This window comes from Nannospalax galili, unplaced genomic scaffold, assembly GCF_000622305.1.
Source record: "Nannospalax galili isolate Female #2095 unplaced genomic scaffold, S.galili_v1.0 scaffold1496, whole genome shotgun sequence".
NCBI lineage: Eukaryota > Metazoa > Chordata > Mammalia > Rodentia > Spalacidae > Nannospalax > Nannospalax galili.
The window spans coordinates 136,103-156,314 of record NW_008337179.1 but is presented as its reverse complement, the minus strand read 5'-3'; the positions used below and the strand labels follow the sequence as shown (position 1 = coordinate 156,314).

At 44.9% G+C, this 20,212-nt stretch overlaps 1 protein-coding gene across 1 annotated transcript in view; it reads right to left on the bottom strand.

Moving 5' to 3' along the window:
* Positions 1-1,595: 1,595 nt before the first annotated feature.
* The window catches only part of Trank1 (tetratricopeptide repeat and ankyrin repeat containing 1), an 87,586-nt gene continuing 68,969 nt past the window's right edge, over positions 1,596-20,212 (bottom strand). Inside the window, exons 16-22 of the mRNA XM_017797924.1 lie at positions 17,961-18,049; positions 14,594-14,697; positions 14,358-14,490; positions 8,985-9,130; positions 5,181-8,233; positions 4,255-4,350; positions 1,596-3,051 (exon numbers count right to left, since the gene is read on the bottom strand). Of these exons, the coding sequence (XP_017653413.1) occupies positions 2,951-3,051; positions 4,255-4,350; positions 5,181-8,233; positions 8,985-9,130; positions 14,358-14,490; positions 14,594-14,697; positions 17,961-18,049 (3,722 nt within the window). The 3' untranslated portion in view covers positions 1,596-2,950. The remainder of the gene's footprint in view (positions 3,052-4,254; positions 4,351-5,180; positions 8,234-8,984; positions 9,131-14,357; positions 14,491-14,593; positions 14,698-17,960; positions 18,050-20,212) is intronic.

Below are 20,212 nucleotides of genomic sequence, written 5' to 3'. Positions count from 1 at the left end.
AAGTAGCATTATGAACATGGTTTCTTCTTCACGAAGGTTTTTGGATGAGTTGTCCCTGAGCATTGACTCCTTCGCTGGAAATACAGATAGTCAGCATCCATGTATATGCGTACCCAGCAACTGGATCGAGAGTTGTTTGCAAAGCCAGCTAGTTCAGTGATCAGCAAGCTCAGACTAGGGAGCACCCCCTGTGTGGAAATCAGCTTAAATGGTCTATTAAACTGTAGGTTTTTGAACAGCTTTCTTTCTGGGACTGACTAGCCCAGTAAGAACACATTGTCGCCAGGTGTGGTGGCGCATGCCTTTGGACCCAGTACTTGGGAGGCAGAGGCAGGAAGATCTCTGAGTTTGAGGTCAGCCTGGTCTACATAGTGAGTTCCAGGTCAGCTGGGGCTACAGGTCTCAAAAAGACCAAAAAACAAAACAAAACAAACAACAACAACAACAAAAAAAAAAACCCCACGTCTTTGGTAAGCTTCCTTGGTTGACATCTCACAAGTATTTTCACAACTCTGCCAGAGAGCTGGCCACGCCCTGTGTGACTCAGAAAGGACTCTAGTACCTGGTACCCCCACCCCCACCTTTGTTCCACCTACCTTTCTTAGTATGGGCTGTGCCTAGAATGCTTTTGCAAGATTAAATCATAGTCATGACTGCTGCTACAGGTGAAGTCCTTGAACTCTTCTAGAGAATTGATGAACTACAGCATGGTCTTGGGATGCTGATACACACCCATATCCTTTTCTTCCAGGCAGGCCTGGGACAACAATGCCCTGCCTCTGGACTAGGCTCCTGAGCTTGGTCATTAGTGACATTCCTCATCCTCCTCTCAGGGGACCTTCTGAGCTATAGGAATGGATTCTTGGGAAGATTTTAGGCAGCTTACTGGGTGGTGCAGGTAGAGAAGGCAGTGGGATCATCATTTCCAGTGCTGAGCCTCTTTAATCCTGAAGCTCAGTTCCAACAATTTGGTTCCTTCAGCACAGATGTCCTGCTTGCCCCATGTAAGTGAACACTGACATCACAGCACCAAGACCTAAAGGTATCCAAATCCTAAACCTTACAGAACAAAGTCCCAAAGTGGGAAACAGAGGCCCAACTGGGGGTGTGTAGATACTGCTGCCAGCCCCACATACTGTGCCTTTCTATCACCATTGTTTTCTCCAGTCCCCCACACCAGGTCCTGAGGCCCTGAGGGTGGTGGGGCATCTAGATACTATAATGAACACATCTAGTTATCCCAAGTTATTCAGCTCATGAGGGGCAAGAGAGGTATCTGATTCCAGGTCTCTCACCTTCTAGGGCAATGTTTCTTGCTAGGGGAAAGCCCTAGGACACAACACTGACACACTCCATGCTGTCTAAACCGTACATGCAGAGGAAAAGGGTGTAGAAGGCTGGCTCTCAGCAATACTCCCACCAACATCAGTGCCTGCACTCAGCTGTGCCTGTGTGACCTGGGATTTCTTAACCTTAGCAAGCACAGAAAGCTTCTGCTCCAGCCAACATCAGCCAGCATCTAGATGCAACCAACCCCAGGATTCATCCATTTACTCTTAGTAAAGATATGAAATAAACAAAAGGACAACAGCAAGTAAGAGATGCTATAACTTTATAAAAATGTGGTAATACAGCAATATTTGATTAGGTTTTTCTGGCAAGTTTATAAAAAAATCTGGAATAAAAATGAGAAACACAACTTAATAAAAATTATAAACACAAAGATTTCAAGGATACTGGTCTTTAGAAAGACAATGGAGGGCAAACAGTGAGCAGCAGAAGCAGCAGCAACATGGAGGAAAAGCTGATTCTGTGTAGTGGGGACAAAGCCCTCAGGCCAGTGTGAACCTGGGCTGGGGGAAAAGGGTAGGCAGTGACCATCAGAGGCACGAAGGCTTCCCAAATGAGACCAGACTGATGGCTGCTGGCAGTGGGTGGAGGGGAACACAGGCCTCCCACAGGCAGACCACATGCAACGCCCTTTGGCAGGGCCTACCGGCCACATGGCAGTGATCCAGTCAAATCCCAAAGAACCAGGTTGGAAGGCTGCCTTCTTCCTCTGTCCATCGTTTCCCACCTAGAATGCTCAGTGGGTAGAAACTCAAGATGTTAACCCAAGCATGGGTGTCAACTATGCCAGGGAGAACCAAGAAACATCACTATATGGGCTATTCACAAAGCACTTCTCAGGTCATTTACAAAACAGCCAAGGCAAAGGTAGGACTACCTTGGAGAGGCAGACTGGAACACCCTCAAACATTCCCACATATGGAAAGGATGTCCAAGGGATGCTGGGGGAATGCTTGACTACATTCTGAGGTAGTCTAACGTGACTTGCACAGGGAGCTGAGAATGATTACAAAAAGTAGAGGGAGGGTAGAAAAGTTGCCAGAGAGATAAAGGCTAACATATATCACAGAAGCCAGCTCATAGACAATCATCAAGTAGCCTGGGCTCAGGGTTGGCTGATGGTGAGGCCCAAATGAACCCTGGGCACACATGCCTTGGTTCTGCTCTCTGTTACAGCAGTGTGGCAAGAGATGAGGGATTTGCAGAGGGATTTCCTGGCCCAGAAAAGGGGCACTCTGAAATGAGGCATGCCAGTCTAAATGCTAAGTCTTCTGCTACTGACTCATGCCCCGATGAGCCTGAGAGTCTGAGGCTTTGGCCAGAAGAATCTCAGTGTTCCTTTCAACTACCACTCCTTTAAACTGGACATGTTTGGGGGAAAGCAATGCTTTCAACTTGGAAAACAGAAGGTCCCTGTAGCTGAGGGAACAACCAGGCCCTAAGCCACCACTAAATGAGGAATACAAGAAAGAAAAGCAAAGGTGACCTATTCCTTTTTAAGACTAATTCACATTCTTTTTTCTAGTCTGCCCCAGCATCCAGAATTCTAAGACAAGATGGAATGTTCTGAAGGTTTAAGAGGCAATAGCTGTGTGAAATGTTAGTATTTTCGCTGTTTCCCGCATTTCCGGGACCGCCTTCTAGGACGGAGCTCGCCAAAGTCTTCAACATCATTTTCATAATCATCTTCTTGAACAATACCTATTTAGGAAGCAAAAAGTAGAAACAAATGAAGACAGTAACTTCCTGTTCTACTGTGAAGTTCAGCATCCAGTAAAACCTAATGTTTCTGGGCTGGAGACACAGTTTAGTGGTTAAGAGCACTAGCTCCTCTTGCAGAAGACCTGGGTTCATTTCCAAGCACCCACATGGCAGGTAACAACTGTCCATAACCCCAGCTCCAGGGGATCTGATGCCCTCTTCTGACCTCTGTGGCCGTGGGCATTTCACGACATGGGTGCACTTACACACATGTAGGCAATACACTCATACACATAAAATAAAAATATTGAAAAAAACCTAACCTTCCATAATTATTGTTTTAATGTAAAGAAAAAGCCTTCTGCCTGGATGCTAGAGAAATGGAACTTTCCTTTGAGTACTGGCATGGCTTCCCAAGAGGCGGCAAAGCAAATATCTTCCAGAATTAAGCTCTTTATAGGCTGGTTCCTTGTGTTGGTATGCTAATTATCTCTCCCTTGAAACAATCAAAATCATAATCCCTTGGAGAAACTTTTAAATGCTAAAGACATTTTTATTGTCACATTTGTGCCAAGTTCCTCCAAGTTTTCCTTTGCTCTGGAGTCTGGATTTTCAGTAGCACTGGAAAAGTATCAGCCCAGTGAGACACTCAGAACAAGAAGCAATATTCCCAGCTCGAAGTGAGCCACAGTCAGAAAGGGCAAGAGAGAAGACATTCTAAGAGCATACAGAATGTGGCAAAATTCTGACTGCCAGCAAGAAACCTGCTATATTCTGCACAAGCTTGGAACCCTCTGCAGGGATGCCTGTGACTTCCCTAATGATTTGCTTTGTTCGTAAGTACATCCCCAGACCAGACTAGGGCTGTCACATATTAGACACGCAACAGATCCCCACTGGCTAAAAGGATAGATTGACATAGGCAAACATATTTATCAAGGGGTGGTTTTACAATACCATATATCCTTGGGAGTTGCTGTACTGAGTTTACGGAGTGACTACATCATCAATAACAGCTCATGACCAATGGAAGTTTTTAGCAACTATCACAAGCTTTAAAAAATGGCTCCCATAGTCAGATGGGACAATTGTGTCACTGACACTTTGGCTTGCCAGAGTGACACTACCAGAGAGGGAATGAACCACTTCTCACATCACTGGAAAACCCACTTGAGACTCACCTACGAGCCATCAAAGGCTTACCTTCCTCTTTCAAGCGGAATTCAGTCTTCATCAGCCAATCCTGTGCATCCTTAACTGACAGGGTCAGAATTTTGACCTGCCGAGTCATCACCTCCTCTGCTACAGAAACCGCTACAGGAAGAAAAAAAAAAAAAAAAAAAAAAAAAAAAAAGGGCACTGAATGTCAAATACTCAAATCCCACCTCCCAGTAGCTAATCTGGCTTTCACTGGAGAGCCCTTCCTATCATGTAAGGGACCCAAAGCTGCCTTCTGCCACCACAAGCATCAGTTACCTTTGAATGCTAGCCCAGTGCCATTACTGTATATCTGTAGAGACCAACATTGGCAAGTCTTTCAAGGCAACCTGTGGTCAAAATGTCATTAAGCCCTAACCTGGGGAAAATTCTGAATTACAGAATATTTTTAAATGCAATTTTATTAATTTTATGCATACCAGTATTGCTGAAAAGTAGCTAGCTAATAAAGGGAAAACTTGATTCAAAAACCAGATAAAACCTATTACAAAAGGCTCACAGTGGGTGTGATTTAGGGGGCCATCCTCAGAAGAGACCCATACACTTTCAGTACCTATCCTAGGGTTCATCACCTAGTAGATGCTCAAGAAAAGATCACTGAATGAGTACAAAGGAACCTTGAAGAGTTTCCTCACGACTTTAACCACTCTCCCTGTATCTTCTCCATAGAATTAGTTAGCAAACTATTTTCTCATCTGCAGTACCTAGGAAAATCATCCTGACTTACAATAATCACAAATATTTATCTGGCAAGGGTCTCAACTGAGATTTTGCTGGAATTTGATGACACCCTTCACTTGTCTTTCTGTTAATGCTAACAGTTCACCACCCCCAAGTCAGTTGTAACTCTGAGTGTCCTACCTCACCTGGGCCCATCTCAGTGCCTGGACCCACCTCTGCAGGACTCTCACCTTCAGCCCAGGCCTTCCTCCTGTACAGCTCCTCCACCAAATCCGAAACCCTCCTGATGCGCTCCTGCACCTTCCTCTGCAGCATGTGGCTCTGTTCCTTGGAGCCCAGGTGACTGCGGATCCATATGCTCTGCTCAATGTCCTGTACCACCACTTTGCCTTCATCGATGGCTGGGTCCACCTTCTCATGGAAAAATTCCAGGTATTTCTGATAGGCTGCTTGCTGCCTCTGGTGGCTTTCCAGGCGAATGTGCTGCTCATAGGACTCGCTGCTTCTTTCGCGGCATTCCCTCCGCTCCAGCTCAGCCCTGGAAAGGACCACAGCCTCTGAGGCTGCTCCCTCAAACACTTTGCCAGGATTAAAGTAGCCCTCGGGGCTGCGGCTGAACTTTACACCACACAGGTCGCACTGCGTCCTGTCTACATCAGCCCTTTTGAAGTTCCCAGCCCTGGGCTCCCTGGCCTCTTCCCTGACATGTTCTGCCTGGATCCATCTCCTCCAGGTGATGCACAGAGACACCACCAGGCAGGCTCTGCGTAGTTTGCGCTGGACGGAGGCCTTGCGCTGCTTCTGGGAAAGGATGGCGGCCAGAAAGTGATCTCGTTCCTCCAATGCCACCTCATCCAACTCTTCCATCTCGTCTTCACCTAAGTCCCACTCTGGTTCAGCAAAGTGGTCCACAGGGCCCACACAGAGCAGGCGGTTCAGTCTGACCTCCTCATGACAGAGGCCACGCACAGTGGTGCCTTTGGTGTGCACACTGTCCCACCGCCAGTGGCAGTCCACCAGATATTCTTCATCCCGCTCGAAGAGCAGATCCTGCAGTGCCTCAGCCACAGACTTCACGCTGCCCGCCACCAACACCCGCTGCACCACCTTCCGCAGCCTCTGGGGAACCTGGTCTGGCCAGTCCATGCTCATCAGCTCCAGCCTTGTCTGGATCTCCTGGAAGTGGCGATACAGAAGTGTCTTACAAAAGGGCTGCAGGACTTCCTCAGCGTTCACCAGCATCACCAAACACAGCACCAGTGTCCGCTCAGCCTCGCCTGAAATCACATAGTCTATTTCACTGAAGGCATCGAGCAGGACATTGAAGTTCATATTCTCGTAACCACACAGCACCTTGACGAGGTAGGAGAGGTGGAACCTGAAGTCCCGAATGGCTCTGGCCACATCCTTCGGCTTGTACTCTTGAATAATGGAGAACACATCGCTGAGCTCCCTGTCCTTCTTGCTGGACAGGAACTCCCAGTAGTGCAAGAGCGCAATGTAGCTCTTAGGGAGGCACAGGACGGCGTTCTTCCAGAGGCGGGTCAGCACCACTCCACAGTGGACAAACTGGAGTTCCAGTAGCAGCACTGTGTTGATAATGCTGGGGATGAGTGGTTCTTTGCATCGCTTGATGAGGACATTCATGAAGCGATAGAAGAGCCTCTTGTAGTCTTCAGGGTTTCTATGCACATAGAGCTGGTCCATGGAACTCTCCAGCAGCCGAATGAAGCACAAATGAGACTTTTCTGTACTTTCATCTTCCTTGTTGGGCACTAGCATGCCAAATTTCCCTTCTATTCCTTTCATTTTGCTGCCTCTCCCCCTGCTCCTTTCCTCTTTGTCAGACTCCAGGGCTTTCAGCTCCCGATTGTAACTGTCCTCCTCCTGGTGGAGCAGCTTTTCAAACTCCTCCGGGTAGCTGGATGAGAGAAGGAAAGTCTGCATGGCCCTCAACCACAGGTCTGTGGATTCCCGGCGGCTGTGTGCACTTTCGTTTTGGAACAGGTTATAGATGTACTCTTTCAAGGCAAACCGGTAGGATCGGAAGGACTTGTAATTTGTCTTGAGAATTTCTTTGCAAGCCATGGGGTTTTCTGACAGTACTCTCTGATGGAAATGCCTAGGGAAGAGGACATTCAGGAAGGATTTACAAAGGCTATACATATCTGTAGACAAAATACCATCAATTTCCTCAAGTTCTTCAGCTAAGATTTTAGGGAATACTTTTTTGGCTTCCAGAAGCAACCCATTGATTGCCACCAGGTGCATTTTTGACTGAACCATGCACTTGGCCTCACAGCGCCTCAGGGGTCTGTGGAAATCTTCACACCGCTCATCCTCGCATTTTAAGCCCACAGTAAATCTTGTGCAGACTGCCGGGTAGGTCTTTGCAAGAAGGCTCTGTGTGATCTGACACAGTCTGCTCAAAAGGTGCTTGTTCAGAGCCAGTTTCACCTGTTCAGTTGTGATCAAGAAGTGATCTTTCGTTTTCTTCTCACTCAAGGTCAAATTCAACTCAAAAACTCTTCTCAATATGGGCCCAGGGTCATTCTGGGCTATCTGACAATACTTGGCATCTACCTGGGAAATTCCAAAAAACTCAAAGCAAGATTTGACCATTTCTTTTTCAGCATTGTTAGTCACTTTTTTGAGGGCTCTGACCAAATTGAGAAGGACTTCCAAGCCCCCTGGAGCCAGGGCCAGAACCTTCTGAGGCTCAGCCTCACACTGGCTGGCTGCTTCATAGAGAGCTTCCACAACCCCAGCCGAGTGGTTGAGCATGTCAAATTTGATGAAGGCATCTCTGAGCTTCTGAAAGTCTCGCAGGATGATCCCTTGCAGGAACTGGGCCTCTGCGATGCCAGACAGCTGGCTAGTTTGATAGCAGAGATCAAGTGCTTCTCTTAGAATAGTCTTTGTATGTTCTATGTCAGAATCTCTGGCCACATTGAGGCGGGCAACTCCCAGCAGACACGAGGCCTGGAAGTCCTTGTCGGCAGTGAGCCTGGCAGCCTCCAGGAGGCAGCCATGTTGCTTCATCAACAGGGCAGCCTCTTCTCTCCGACCTTCCCTGTTCAGCAGGTCTGCTGCTTCTGCTAGGCATTTCCGAGACTTCAGGAACACCAGCTGGTCCTCTACATCGAGCTTGGAAAGGACAGCCATCATTTCCTTAGTCTTATTTGCACTCAGATACTTTGCAGCAGCTTCCAAGTAAAATTGACTGGCAGAATAGGACAGCTTGGAAACGGGAAAGGTCTTGGTCTTTAGCATTTCCTCATATCTGCAAAGACAGAGGGTACAATGTCAACTTGTCATCACCACAATAAGAAAATCCCTCCAAAATACAATGCAAAACAACTTAAATAAAGCCCCCATGTGCAGATATTAGAGAATGGACCTAAACCTGTCAAGCACTCAAGTAGTTTTAGAAATTCTTCACTGTCTAGTTACTAGTATAGTAACAAAATAATCAGGCATTACTATGCTTTCTTAGTGAAATACTATAGTGGTACAACTCAAGCAGGTACGAGTTAAATTGAAAGTTAATTTGCAGTGCAAAATTTATGTATAATCAAAACTACAGCCTGATAATAATTTGCGTACTCAAGTTTGGCAAATTTGACAGTGGTAATGAGAGAGGACAAAATGAGTGCTATGAACACCAGTGACTGCGGCAGTCTTTGTCATCCTATCTAACTTGCAAATTTTCTCTTTTACCAGGTGTGCTGGATTCATGTTAGACTGATGAAGCTCTCAAGGGTCCTTGTATTTGACTGACTGGAGACAGTATTTCCTACTATAAACACACTATAACATACCCATCTTTTCCAGCCCTCTCTCCTCACCATGCTGTGTCAGAGCTTATCAAGAGGCTGAGAGGCAGCATCCTGCTCTCAATGAACTCCACCACTGCACCAAGGCCTCTACTCAAGTGAAAGAGATTGACATGGTCAGGCCACTTCCGAAGTGGCAGAATATCCTTCTGAGAGAAGTGAGAGGAAAGGAGGAAGCAAAAGAATGAAACCACCTACTTTTCCACTGCAATGGCAGCTTCCTCAAAAAGCTCCTCTTGGCAGTACATTCTGAGTGCAAGGTCAAATTCCTGAATCTGCTCAAAGCATCTGAAAGCATCTTTGTAGCACTGGCTTCGCTTATAGAAATGGGCAGCATCTCTTATCTAGAGCAGAGAACAATTTTACTTTTATTTAGAGTATTCTGACTTTTTCTCTTAAAAATAAACCATTACAGGCTAGAGAGATGGCTCAGGGATTAAAAAAACAAACTGATCTTCCAGAGGACCCAGGTTTAGCTCCCAGCACCCATATTGGGCAGCTCACAACTGCCTATAACTCAAGTTTCAGGGGATCTGATACTTCTAGCCTCTGCAGGCACCTGTACTCATATTCACATACATCACACACAGAGACAGACACACATACATAATTAAAAATAAAATAAACCATAAAAAGTTAAATAAACTAATACCATGAATAACAAGATGTCTATTATTTTAGAATCCATTTGAAACTATAATATAGACAATATTAGGAAAACTATAAAATAAGCTAAATCCCAGTGTCACACCACATACAAAGGTAAACTCCATGTGATTTAAAGATTTAAATACGAAACTACTGAGGTTTAAAATTATGAAAATATCTTTGTGACCTGGAGGTAAAAAAATGTTTTCAACAAACCCCAAACACACAAATTTTAGGAGAAAAACTGATGAATTTGATGATTACAAAGCTGTTCAAAGGACGCATGAAAGTTAAGAGAAAAACCAACGTTAAGGGTTTGGAACATAGCTCAGTGGTAGAGCGCTTGCCTAACTTGTGGGGTCTCAGGTTAAATTCCTAGCATGGAAAAAAATAAAGGGGATGGGGGGTAAGAGGGAAGGAGAGAGGGAAGAAAAACAATTTTAATACTGAGCAGCATTGCCAAACAGAGCTCTTTGAGAGAACAGAAGTGTTCCACTACTGTATAATCCTGTCTATTAGTCACTAACAACATCCGAATACTGAGACCTTGATATGTAGGTAGTATAACCTAGGAACTGAATTTTAAAATTTAACTTTAACATTAAATAGCCACATATGACTAGTAGCTACCATACAAGTGTTGGCAGGCCTAGAACATAAGAATTCTACAACCACAAGGAAAAGACTTCCTTGGAAACAGGACAAAAACACTCAAAGAATATAAACTGGTAGTTTGCAGCAGGGAAAACTTGAATGATTAAAGTAAAGATATTCAACCAAATCAATCTCATTCATAACCAAAGGAATGTAAATTAAATCCACAGTGAGAGACATCTACTGGTTTTCAAAAATTACAATCTGCAAAACAGGGCCAAGGATATGAGGACATAGAACGCTTATGCACAAAATAGAATAGCCATTCTGGAGAGCAAGGTGGTCATACCTAGTAACTGAATACAGTAGCCGTGTATTCCAGGGCAGCAAGCCCCTCTAACAACATGTCATAAAAGGCTCCAGCAGGGGAGTCATGAGATGTGCTATACCAATGTTGTGTGTGGCAGCCAGGTACTAGTAGGAGCTGGGACTTTCACTACTGGGGAAATAGACAGTAATACAGTGAATGCTCACTCTAGAATATTACCAGTTTAGAGAAAGACATGGCCAGAGCTTAACACAATAAGAAAGGTGGGGAAAGCAAAAGCACAGATGTTACTCAGATAAGATTAAATGTATGTGTCAGGAAAGCACCACTAGTTAATCTGTAATAATGCATGCAAATGAGGCTGATGGCAGGTTAAACAGCACACAATGGGAGAGAGAAAAAGTGACAGGCAAGGCCTGTTTCCTATAGCCTCTAATTAGAGTTCAAGGCAATGGCATAAAGATTGGAGGGCAGAGGATAGAAAAACTGGAAAGGCTAGAAAAACTGGAAACTATCCTAGCTCCAGGAATGTGGGACCCAAAAGACCATTCCAATTGAAGTGTGGTGTTCCTTTTCCATCTCCACCTCCCATATCCCTACAAGTCACATCCTGTAGTAAACATGGAGTCAGGTCTACGGCATTGAGAAGACCTTATCTCCTTCTCAGACACTGACCTAGACACACACTTTGAATTTCTCAGTAGGTCCCATCCTCCACCCCTTATCCCATACCCAGAGATCCTAGAAATTGCCACACTGACAGATGCAGAAACCTGCCTTGCAACTGGAGGGTAGGAAACTTCTGACAGGAGGTAGAACAGCTCACAGATCTCTAGATGCTTTCTGGTACAGCTTCTGCAACTGCCAGATTTTCTACTCCATCATAACTGGTATATTACAAAGGAATTGTGGGGCTGGAGAGATGGCTCAGTGGCTAAAGTCCTTGCCCCACAAGTTTGAGAACCTGAGTTTGTATACCTGAGACTGTTAAAAGCCTGGGGGTGGGGTGGAAATAAAGAGCTCAAGAGAAGAGGGGACCATAGGAGACAGGTATTATCAAGGGAGAAATGGAGAAAATGGAGATACTTTAACTGGAGAGAGGGTTAACAGAGGGAGAGAGAGAGAGGGAGGGAGGGAGGGAGAGAGAGAGAGAGAGAGAAGAAAGAGATAAATAATGTCTAGCTAGTATAAAAAACCCAGAGGGAATTGTATTAGTACAAAAGCCTATTGAAATTGGGTGTGGTGGCAACACACCTTTAATCCCAGCACTCGGGAGGCAGAGGCAGGCAGATCTCTGTGAGTTCAAGGCCAGCCTGGTCAACATAGTGAGTTCCAGGTCAGCTGGGGCTACAGGAGGCCTTGTTTCCAAAACAAACAAACAAAAAAGACCAAAAATCTACTGAAAATTACACATACAATATCTCTACATGAGTCCATGTATACAGCTGAAGGCTCTACAATAATAAACAGTGCCAGATAGGAGACATCTCCCTTTGAGTTGCTGGGCCAGGGTAGTTCCCAAAATTGCACAGGCTATTACCACAGCCCTTGATTACCTCCCAAAACTTGAGGGTAAAACCCTATCGTTGAAGACAGGATATACTTTGGACACAGGATTTGGAGCAAGAAAGCTGGAACTAACCTGGAAGCCACCTCCCCTGAAGGCTAATTCTCATAGATTTGGAGAGCACTACACAAGCTGCTAAGGGAGAACATCAATTGATGGTCCAACAACCCCAGCTTTAAGGCCTAATAACCAAAACAATGACTGGCACAGCAAACTATACTGGGGCAGTAGTGACGCTTTTATTTTAGGGGTAATCAACAGCTACCTAATTGAACTTAAAGGCCACTCAATAAGAGGAAACTCATGTGTGGTACTGTAAATATAGCCAAATGCACACGTCTGGAGAGGTCACATACCTTAGAGAACACCCCAAGGCTGTCACATCCCTAGAGAAATGTAATTGATTATTATATGCAAAATATGAATCCTTATATTTACAGACAAGTATCCCAGTCACCACTCATCGAAGAAGCTTCTTTTGCAACATCTGGAGATTATTACGGAGTTCCACAACTGATCATACACAGAGACTGTGAACTGCCCAAGCCTAAGTGACACATCTACAATGAAACCTCTACACCTAAGGCTCACAGAACACAGTGGAACAAGGGGTAGAGAGAACATTAATGCATCTCTCAACTCTCATCAATGAAGCTCCCTCATGCAACAGAGGGTCATAAACACAAAAGGACACAAATGGCCAAAGCGTAGAGAATAAGAGTCTGCAGAGTATGGGTCCTTGGTCAGGACTCCTATAATAAACTCCATCCAGCCAGGACTCCAGGACCATTGTGGAAGAGGGGGCAGAAAGACTGTAAGAGCCAGGGAGACAGCACATGACCACATGGAAATAGAGTCCTACAGGCTCCTGGGACCTTGCTCTTAATGACCTATAGCAATGGTGTCAGCATGCACAAGACCCATGTACACTGAAGCAGGCAAAAACCCAGCACAGAACTGCAAATAGGCAACAGGCCTCAATCTTAGTCAAAGAATTATTGGCAGCTGATTACTGCTGGGTGAGGAAGAACTGATCTTCCTAAAGGGTAGGACTCTAGATAGTCTGACTAGACTTCAGGGGATGAACTTGCACTGAGGAACATCTGGGGACACTAACTTCACTTGATAGGCCTTTATACAAATGACAGAATACATGCATCCGTGGGGGAGCCATGGAAGGTGTCAATGGGGAAGGGGGTATAAAGATGATTAAGATGTTCTGTATGAAATATACAAAAATTCAGTAAAAAACTTACAAAAAAAAAAAGCCTGGTGGGCATGGTGGCCTTGGAAAGTAAAGATGGGAGATCCACAGAGTAAGACTAGCTGTACCAGTGAGCTCTGCGTTTGAGTGAGGAAACCTGCTTCAATGAAGAAGATAGAAGAGCAATGGAGGATGACTTCTAACATCAACCCTGGGCCTCCACAGGCATGTGCACACCATGTGCACCATACACATGTGTACACATACCACACACATGAAAACTGAAAAAACAATTTTAAAGGAGTTTCTAGAAAATGACCACTGCTTGAAGGTCAAGCAGAACAACACAGCTCTAAACAATTTCTGCTTATTCTCTCCTGTTTCAATCCTGCTGCAGACAAACAACTATCTGTGGCCTACTGCCAGCTTGCTGACCACTCTATGAGTAGCTGTACTCCAGGCTAGCAGCTCTGCCCCAATTATGCCGTTCTGCAACAATGAGCCCTCACACTGTGGCTAGTGACCACGAGGACACAAAACTTAACTTTATTTCCTGTGAATTCATTTAATTTTAAATCAAGGAGCCACACATGGCTGCTGGAGTGGACAGTAAAGATCTAGAGTAATTACTTGGGAACACAAAACTTCCATGTAAACACAAAGCTACTTAAGCTGACAGTAGACTATGAACATAAAGAGAAAGCAAAAATATTCTAATGCAAGGCTACAGAGATGACTCAGCAATTAAGAGCACTGGCTACTCTTGAAGAGGACCTGGGTTCAGTTCTCCACACACACAAGGCAGCTAACATTCATCTGTAACTCCAGTTCCAGGAGAATCCAACGCCCTTTTCTGTCTTCTGCAGGCACTGCACGACAGAGGTACACTTACACACATGCAGGCAATTCACTCATAAAATAAAAATAATAAAATGTTTTTTAAAATATTCTAATGACCATCTGCTGTTGGTTGAAGACTTGGCCTCCCTGGTATCAACCACATGTCTATGTGATGTACGCATAGACATACACAGACACAAAGACACACTCTTCAGAGTCTTCTAAAAGCTTCAGCAAGTAGAGAAAGAAAGACCATAGTCAACAGGGCCAGCCTCTCCTTCCTTCAAAGGACTGGAGCCTCTTTCTGCCAGAAGAAGTCAAGAGGCCCACCCTCCATCTGCTCAAGGGAAGCCCCAATCTTTGAGTACCACCTTGGTTTGGGGACCATACCTTTCCCAACCTCTCACACAACTGGGCAGAGAGCCGGAACTCCTTAGCATAGCTCAGACACTTAAGGGACAGCTTTGGCTCACTGCATTCCAAGTAAGTCTTAGCTAGCTCCAAATACTGCAATTGCTTCTCCCTAGGGAAAGGGAAACACAACAGGATTTTCATGAAACATTGACCAATATATTCAGACTGCTACTGTCAGCGGAGCATATCTGACATGATCCTGAAATACTTACTTAGGGCTGACTTTCTTGGATTTCATGTTCAGGGCAGTATTGTGAGCCAGGGCCAACTTCTCCTTCTCAAATGCACCTCCTTTCTGGTAACACTTAGCTGCAACCTAGAATAGGCCAAAAGGTTTGATTCCCAGCAAGGTAATGGAGATGACAGAACAAGAGTCAAAGCATGCATTATGTTCCTACAGACAGAGCCCTGTGTCTTGCCCTGCCCAACTTGACAGGAAAGAGCAGGAAGGTGCAGGTTATTTAAAGAGAGGCCTCTCCAAAGACAGAGCTCAGCAGTGGAACCAGCTTACACACCCAAAGGTTTCATTAGGAAGTAGCCAGAAGCCATGAAAACGGTGTCCACTATGTATTTCTATAGGCCATCACAATAACAATTTTGTTTAATCTTCCAACAAGCTGCATACATGAGGCATCCTCCTCATCACTCTATGTAGTAGCAACCTTAGTCAGAGCCTTGGAGCAATGGGCCCAAAATCACCCAGTGGCTTTTCTGGGCTTTGACATAGTTGCTAACTACAGTGGTAACTTATGTGCTGGTGCAACAGCAGTAGAAGTGGTGGGGTAGAAATGCGGTAGGGATGGCATCAGAGCACATCCAGACTCTCGGAGCATGAGGATCTGTAGTAACAAACCTCTTGACAATGAGGTATACAAACTAGTGTCACAGGGTCCCTAACCATAACCCAAACCCAGGCCAGCAGAAATCTGCTCTTCTAAAACAGAAATGCTTGCATGTGTCTCAGCACAGGATGCAGGAGCAGAAAGCTCACCTTGTGCCTGGCATTAGTCTTCAGTGTGGGCATGGAGGCACCAAGTGGCACTTGCTGACAGAGCGCTCTTTGCTCCTGTCTCCCCAGCTCCTCAGGCCTCATTCACTCCTGGGACCTGTGCCACACTCCTTCCCACCCTGGGGCCTTTGCATGCACTGTTCTAGCTGATATGCTCTTCCTTCCCTTTCTCTGCCTAACTAACTTCATTTATTCCACAAGGTCCCTTTTCTTAACAAAGGCTTTCCTGACCTCCTGTGTCTGGGACAGGTGGCTCTGGAGGCAGCTGGTTCTCATCTGTGGCACCTGCGACAACTGAACTGCGAACTCATCTATGTGCCTCTGTTGCTCACCATCGTATTCCTAGGATCTAAACATAAAGTTTGGCCCATAGCTCAACAAGTATTTGTTGAATGAATGGTCTTGTATGGTGGTTCTGAAACATTCATTGACATGCAGCCAAAAACTCAATAAGCCACCTGAGTCCTGAAGTCCTTTAGCGGGGTCAAAATAAAGTCAGGCGAGGAGAAGGCTTTTTATAACATTCTCATCTGTGCCGGCTCCCCTAAAAAAATTTTAGATTCAAACATTCAAAAGGTATTTTTGAAGGGATAAATAATTGGAAATCCATGGACAACACATATGGGCAACAGCAATGATGTTCTGAAAGGAGTAAAGGTAACTTGATATATTGCAGTTTTCTAACGCCACACCCACACCTGCTTCCCATCTCATCTCACTATTCCCTCCCTACCACCACCCTCCACCCTGCCAAAAAGTTCTTGGTTTTACAACAACAGCCAAACGTTCAGTATTTCTTTCCAATTATAAAAAGGACAAACAATGAATAAAGTTTAAGGCTCAATCAATTTCTGCAGCTAAATATTATATATATTAAAATGACGTTCCATACATATTAAATCTACAGCAGTACAATTTGTGTTTCCTCACCTCATGTAATAGACTGCAAAGACAGCCAGAGTCCTTCACTCTCTGCCCACACTCTGACAGTACACCTTTGTAGCCTCTCCTACCACTGTACTCAGGAACGCTGCCAAGCTCCCTGTCTTTTTATGTGAGCTGTGACTTATCTAGTCAAGAGAATTCAGGGGCAGTGGCGTGGGGCTAATTCTAAGACCAGGCCTCAAGGACTGACATACTTCTGTTCACTCTTTAAGTCCTGAACACATGAATAAGCTCAAGCTGATCTGCTGGAGGATGTGAGACAAGTGTTCTAGGACCTCCAGTGACCCCATCACCAAAGCCAAGAACCAGCCAATTCCCAGAAGCAGAACTCTGCAGCTGAATGTGAACACACAAATTCTCCAGGAGAGTCTAGAGTAGTACTCAGTTGAACTCACACAGCCAATCCGCAGAACTGCGGGCAGCACAAATAATTTGTGCTAAGCCACTGAGTTTGGGGGTTATTCTTACACAGCAACAGGTAACTGATAAATCCCAGATGTGAGTTACTTTCTGAAGATGTAAACTATTTTCTGTGTAACAGAAGACAATATTCTTCTAGGAATTGGGGCTAGGAAACTTGGAGAGCTCCTTTTCCCAGGTATGTGAGACACACCTCACAGCATGGCTTCAAGCCAGTTCTGACTTGCAGTTTCAGGATCCTCACCACTGCGTTGTCCCTTCACTCAGGTCTAGCCTTATAGACTCCGATAAGATGGGGTGCTAGACCAGCAGAAAGAGCTCCCCAGAGAAATTACTGCCTCACAATATCTGTTCGGAGGTGGAAGAGAAACTGCAGGCATCTTTCTGACACTTGAAAAGCTAGACCTCCCAACATGAGGCACTAAACGGAAGAAAGCCATGTGCTCAAACCCAGTACAGCTGCTCTTTCAGGAAGCACTGTAGTTGCATGCGCGGCACAGGCACCCAGGCACTCAGCTCTGGAAAGTGTTTGTTTCTAGGGGGCTCAGCCTGTAGTGGTAGCTGCTACTGTTGCTGCCGACAGTATTCTTCACACTTTCTTGCTATATAGCAGAATCTAATCTACAGAAAAAGCTGAAACTTCCAGGTAGGGCTCCATTCCCAGAGGACTCCGAAGACATGAGGGCCATGTGACTTAGTACCAACCAGTGAGAAGTATAAGTATGTCCACGGAGGACTCTGGATCTAAAAAGAGATCCACAAGAACAAGTGCCTGCCCTCATTCCTGTGAGGGATGCTGCTGAGGAGAGTGGGGTGCCTGGAGCTGCTGAAACAGCCATTGTCAAACTGTCACAAGAAGAAATAAAGTAAGATTGGGCCCAAGATGAGTTTACTGAACTGCAAAATCAATCAATCAATAGAAGAGTTCCTGCCAGGGCACAAGTCACAGCCCTCCATCTACCTATCAGTAATGTTCCGACATTTGACCAAAATTAGGGGTAGTCATGCCTGCACTGATGGTAGAGGACACACAAGGAGTTCTCCTCCTCTTGGGATAACTTGATGGTTCCTAAGAAGGAGCACAATCACCTTTATCCTCACCCTGTCCTCTGATCAATGCAATGGTGGGAAACCTGCTCATGATATCTGTCAAGGGCAGCAGGCACAAACACCCCTCACCCTTGGCTCCTGGCCAGGCCCCTTACCTTCCAGCACTGGTGCTTGGCATAGTAGTCTCCTTGTGTGATCCACTCTTCAGGAGTTGAGGTCTTAACAAACATGCTATCATCAAAGTCTAAAATGAAAAAAAAAAAAAAAAAAAAAAAACAAATTTTCTTTTTCAGGGCCGAAAAAGCAAGTTTGCTTCTCTAGGCACTCATACATCTACTGCTTGGCCTCAACTGTGTCCTCCCTCCTCCATCTGTTGAATTCTCTTCGGGGGGTCTATTTTGAGAAAGGGACTCCCTGTAGTCCCAGCTGGGCTGGACTAGCTATGGAGGCCAGGCTAGCCTTCTTCTCACAGAAATTCACCTGCCTCTGCCTCCCACAAGCTGAGACTAAAGGAACGCACTACCACACCCGGCACATTTGTTGAATTCTTAATTTCTAATACTTCAGAATATGACTTTGTTTGAAGACAGGGCCTTTAAATGCATCCTTTAGGGTGGGCCCTAACCCAATCTGACTGGTATCCTTTCAAGAGGACATCTTCTAGAAACCCAAGAGAGGCCTCAGAAGAAATCAACCCAGCCCACACTTGATTTTAGACTTCTGGATACTAGAAATGTGAGAAAATTAATTTCCATTATTTTATCCACCCAGTCTATGGCATTCTGTTATGGCCCCACAGCAGACAATACTTACATTGGCCTTCTAGACTCCAATAAGATATATTTTGGCTTACCAAGAACAGGTGGGTATGGGTTTCAGAAGAAGGAGATGAAAGTGGGAAAAAGATCTAATTTGATGTTGAAATTCTGGTCTACTTTCTTTCTCTATGGCTATGAACCAGAATTACTAACTCCTCCTGAAAATCCAAAGCCAACTAATTCTTTACAAGTTCTCGAGGAAAGAATTAGCAAGGAACAAGGTAATAGGATTTTACAACACACATACTACTTGCCTTAGGATTGACTGCATCTCAATAAACTACATGGAAAACTGAAAACATCGTAATTCAAAAATGTATTATATACACCTAACCTGCCAGACATCACAGCTTTACAACACAGCACTGTAGAGAATCACAGAATCTCCCTTGTGATTGAATGATTGACTGGGAGCTGTCACTTATTATCACTGCCCAGCATTGTACGAGAACACTATGCCACACATTACTAGTCAAGGTAAAGACCAAAATTCAGAACATAGTTTCTACTGAATGTGTATCAATTCTGTGTTTGGCAAAGCTGAAAAATCCCCAGATGAACCATCATAAATTAGACCCACATGTCTTTCCAGCTGTATATGTTGTCCTCATCACAGTAGGCAATCTAAACATTCCTGTTGGTGGTCACACACTACTATAACCACCTACTATCTGTCCTTCTGTTCTATACTAGCCCTGCTTAGCCATGGCCCCCAGAGTGACACCAGCAATGAGCACCAATGACCAACTTCATGAAGTACAGAAAGACTGAAGCCAAGACAATGCCAACAAGTCAGATCAGGGCTGAAGGGGCCAGAGATGTGTGGGCCAATGAGTAGCAACCAGAGAAGCAAAGTAAGCGTGTTCAGAAAGTACAAAGCCCATGCTAAGCTTCACAGCCTGGTCCATCGTTCCTGTCCTTCTGCTAGTCCTCTGAGGCACAATTCAGTGATTCCTATACTTCTCATTTTGACTCCATGTGTGCTATTACTGTCCAGGTGAAAGCTGATTCCCAGAAAAATGCCACACTATGTCAGAAGAGCACCAGGGAATCATGTTAAGATAGTCACCACACTCACCTCACATTCTGTCCAGTGGAAACATGTTCTGAAAGAATTTACCATGTCCAACTATAACTCAAAATTAAGATTGTCCTTGTTCTTGCATTCCTAATGCTACCACAACATGAAGGAAATGGCAATTATTTCATACTTCAAATTTGTAAATAAAAATGCCTATACGACTCCTATCCTCAGATCTGTCCAGTGGAAACATGTTCTGAAAGAATTTACCATGTCCAACTATAACTCAAAATTAAGATTGTCCTTGTTCTTGCATTCCTAATGCTACCACAACATGAAGGAAATGGCAATTATTTCATACTTCAAATTTGTAAATAAAAATGCCTATACGACTCCTATCCTCAGACCTCTTGGGTTAAGTCTATAGCGCAGCCCTCCGCCCCTTGAATCCCCAAGCCACATTAACCCTTCCATCTCCCCCGCTGTTCTCTACTAGTTTGGGCCCTGCGCCATTCCTAGTCTTGGGGCCCCAGACACCTGGAGAACCAATACTGCTTCCTGATCCTTT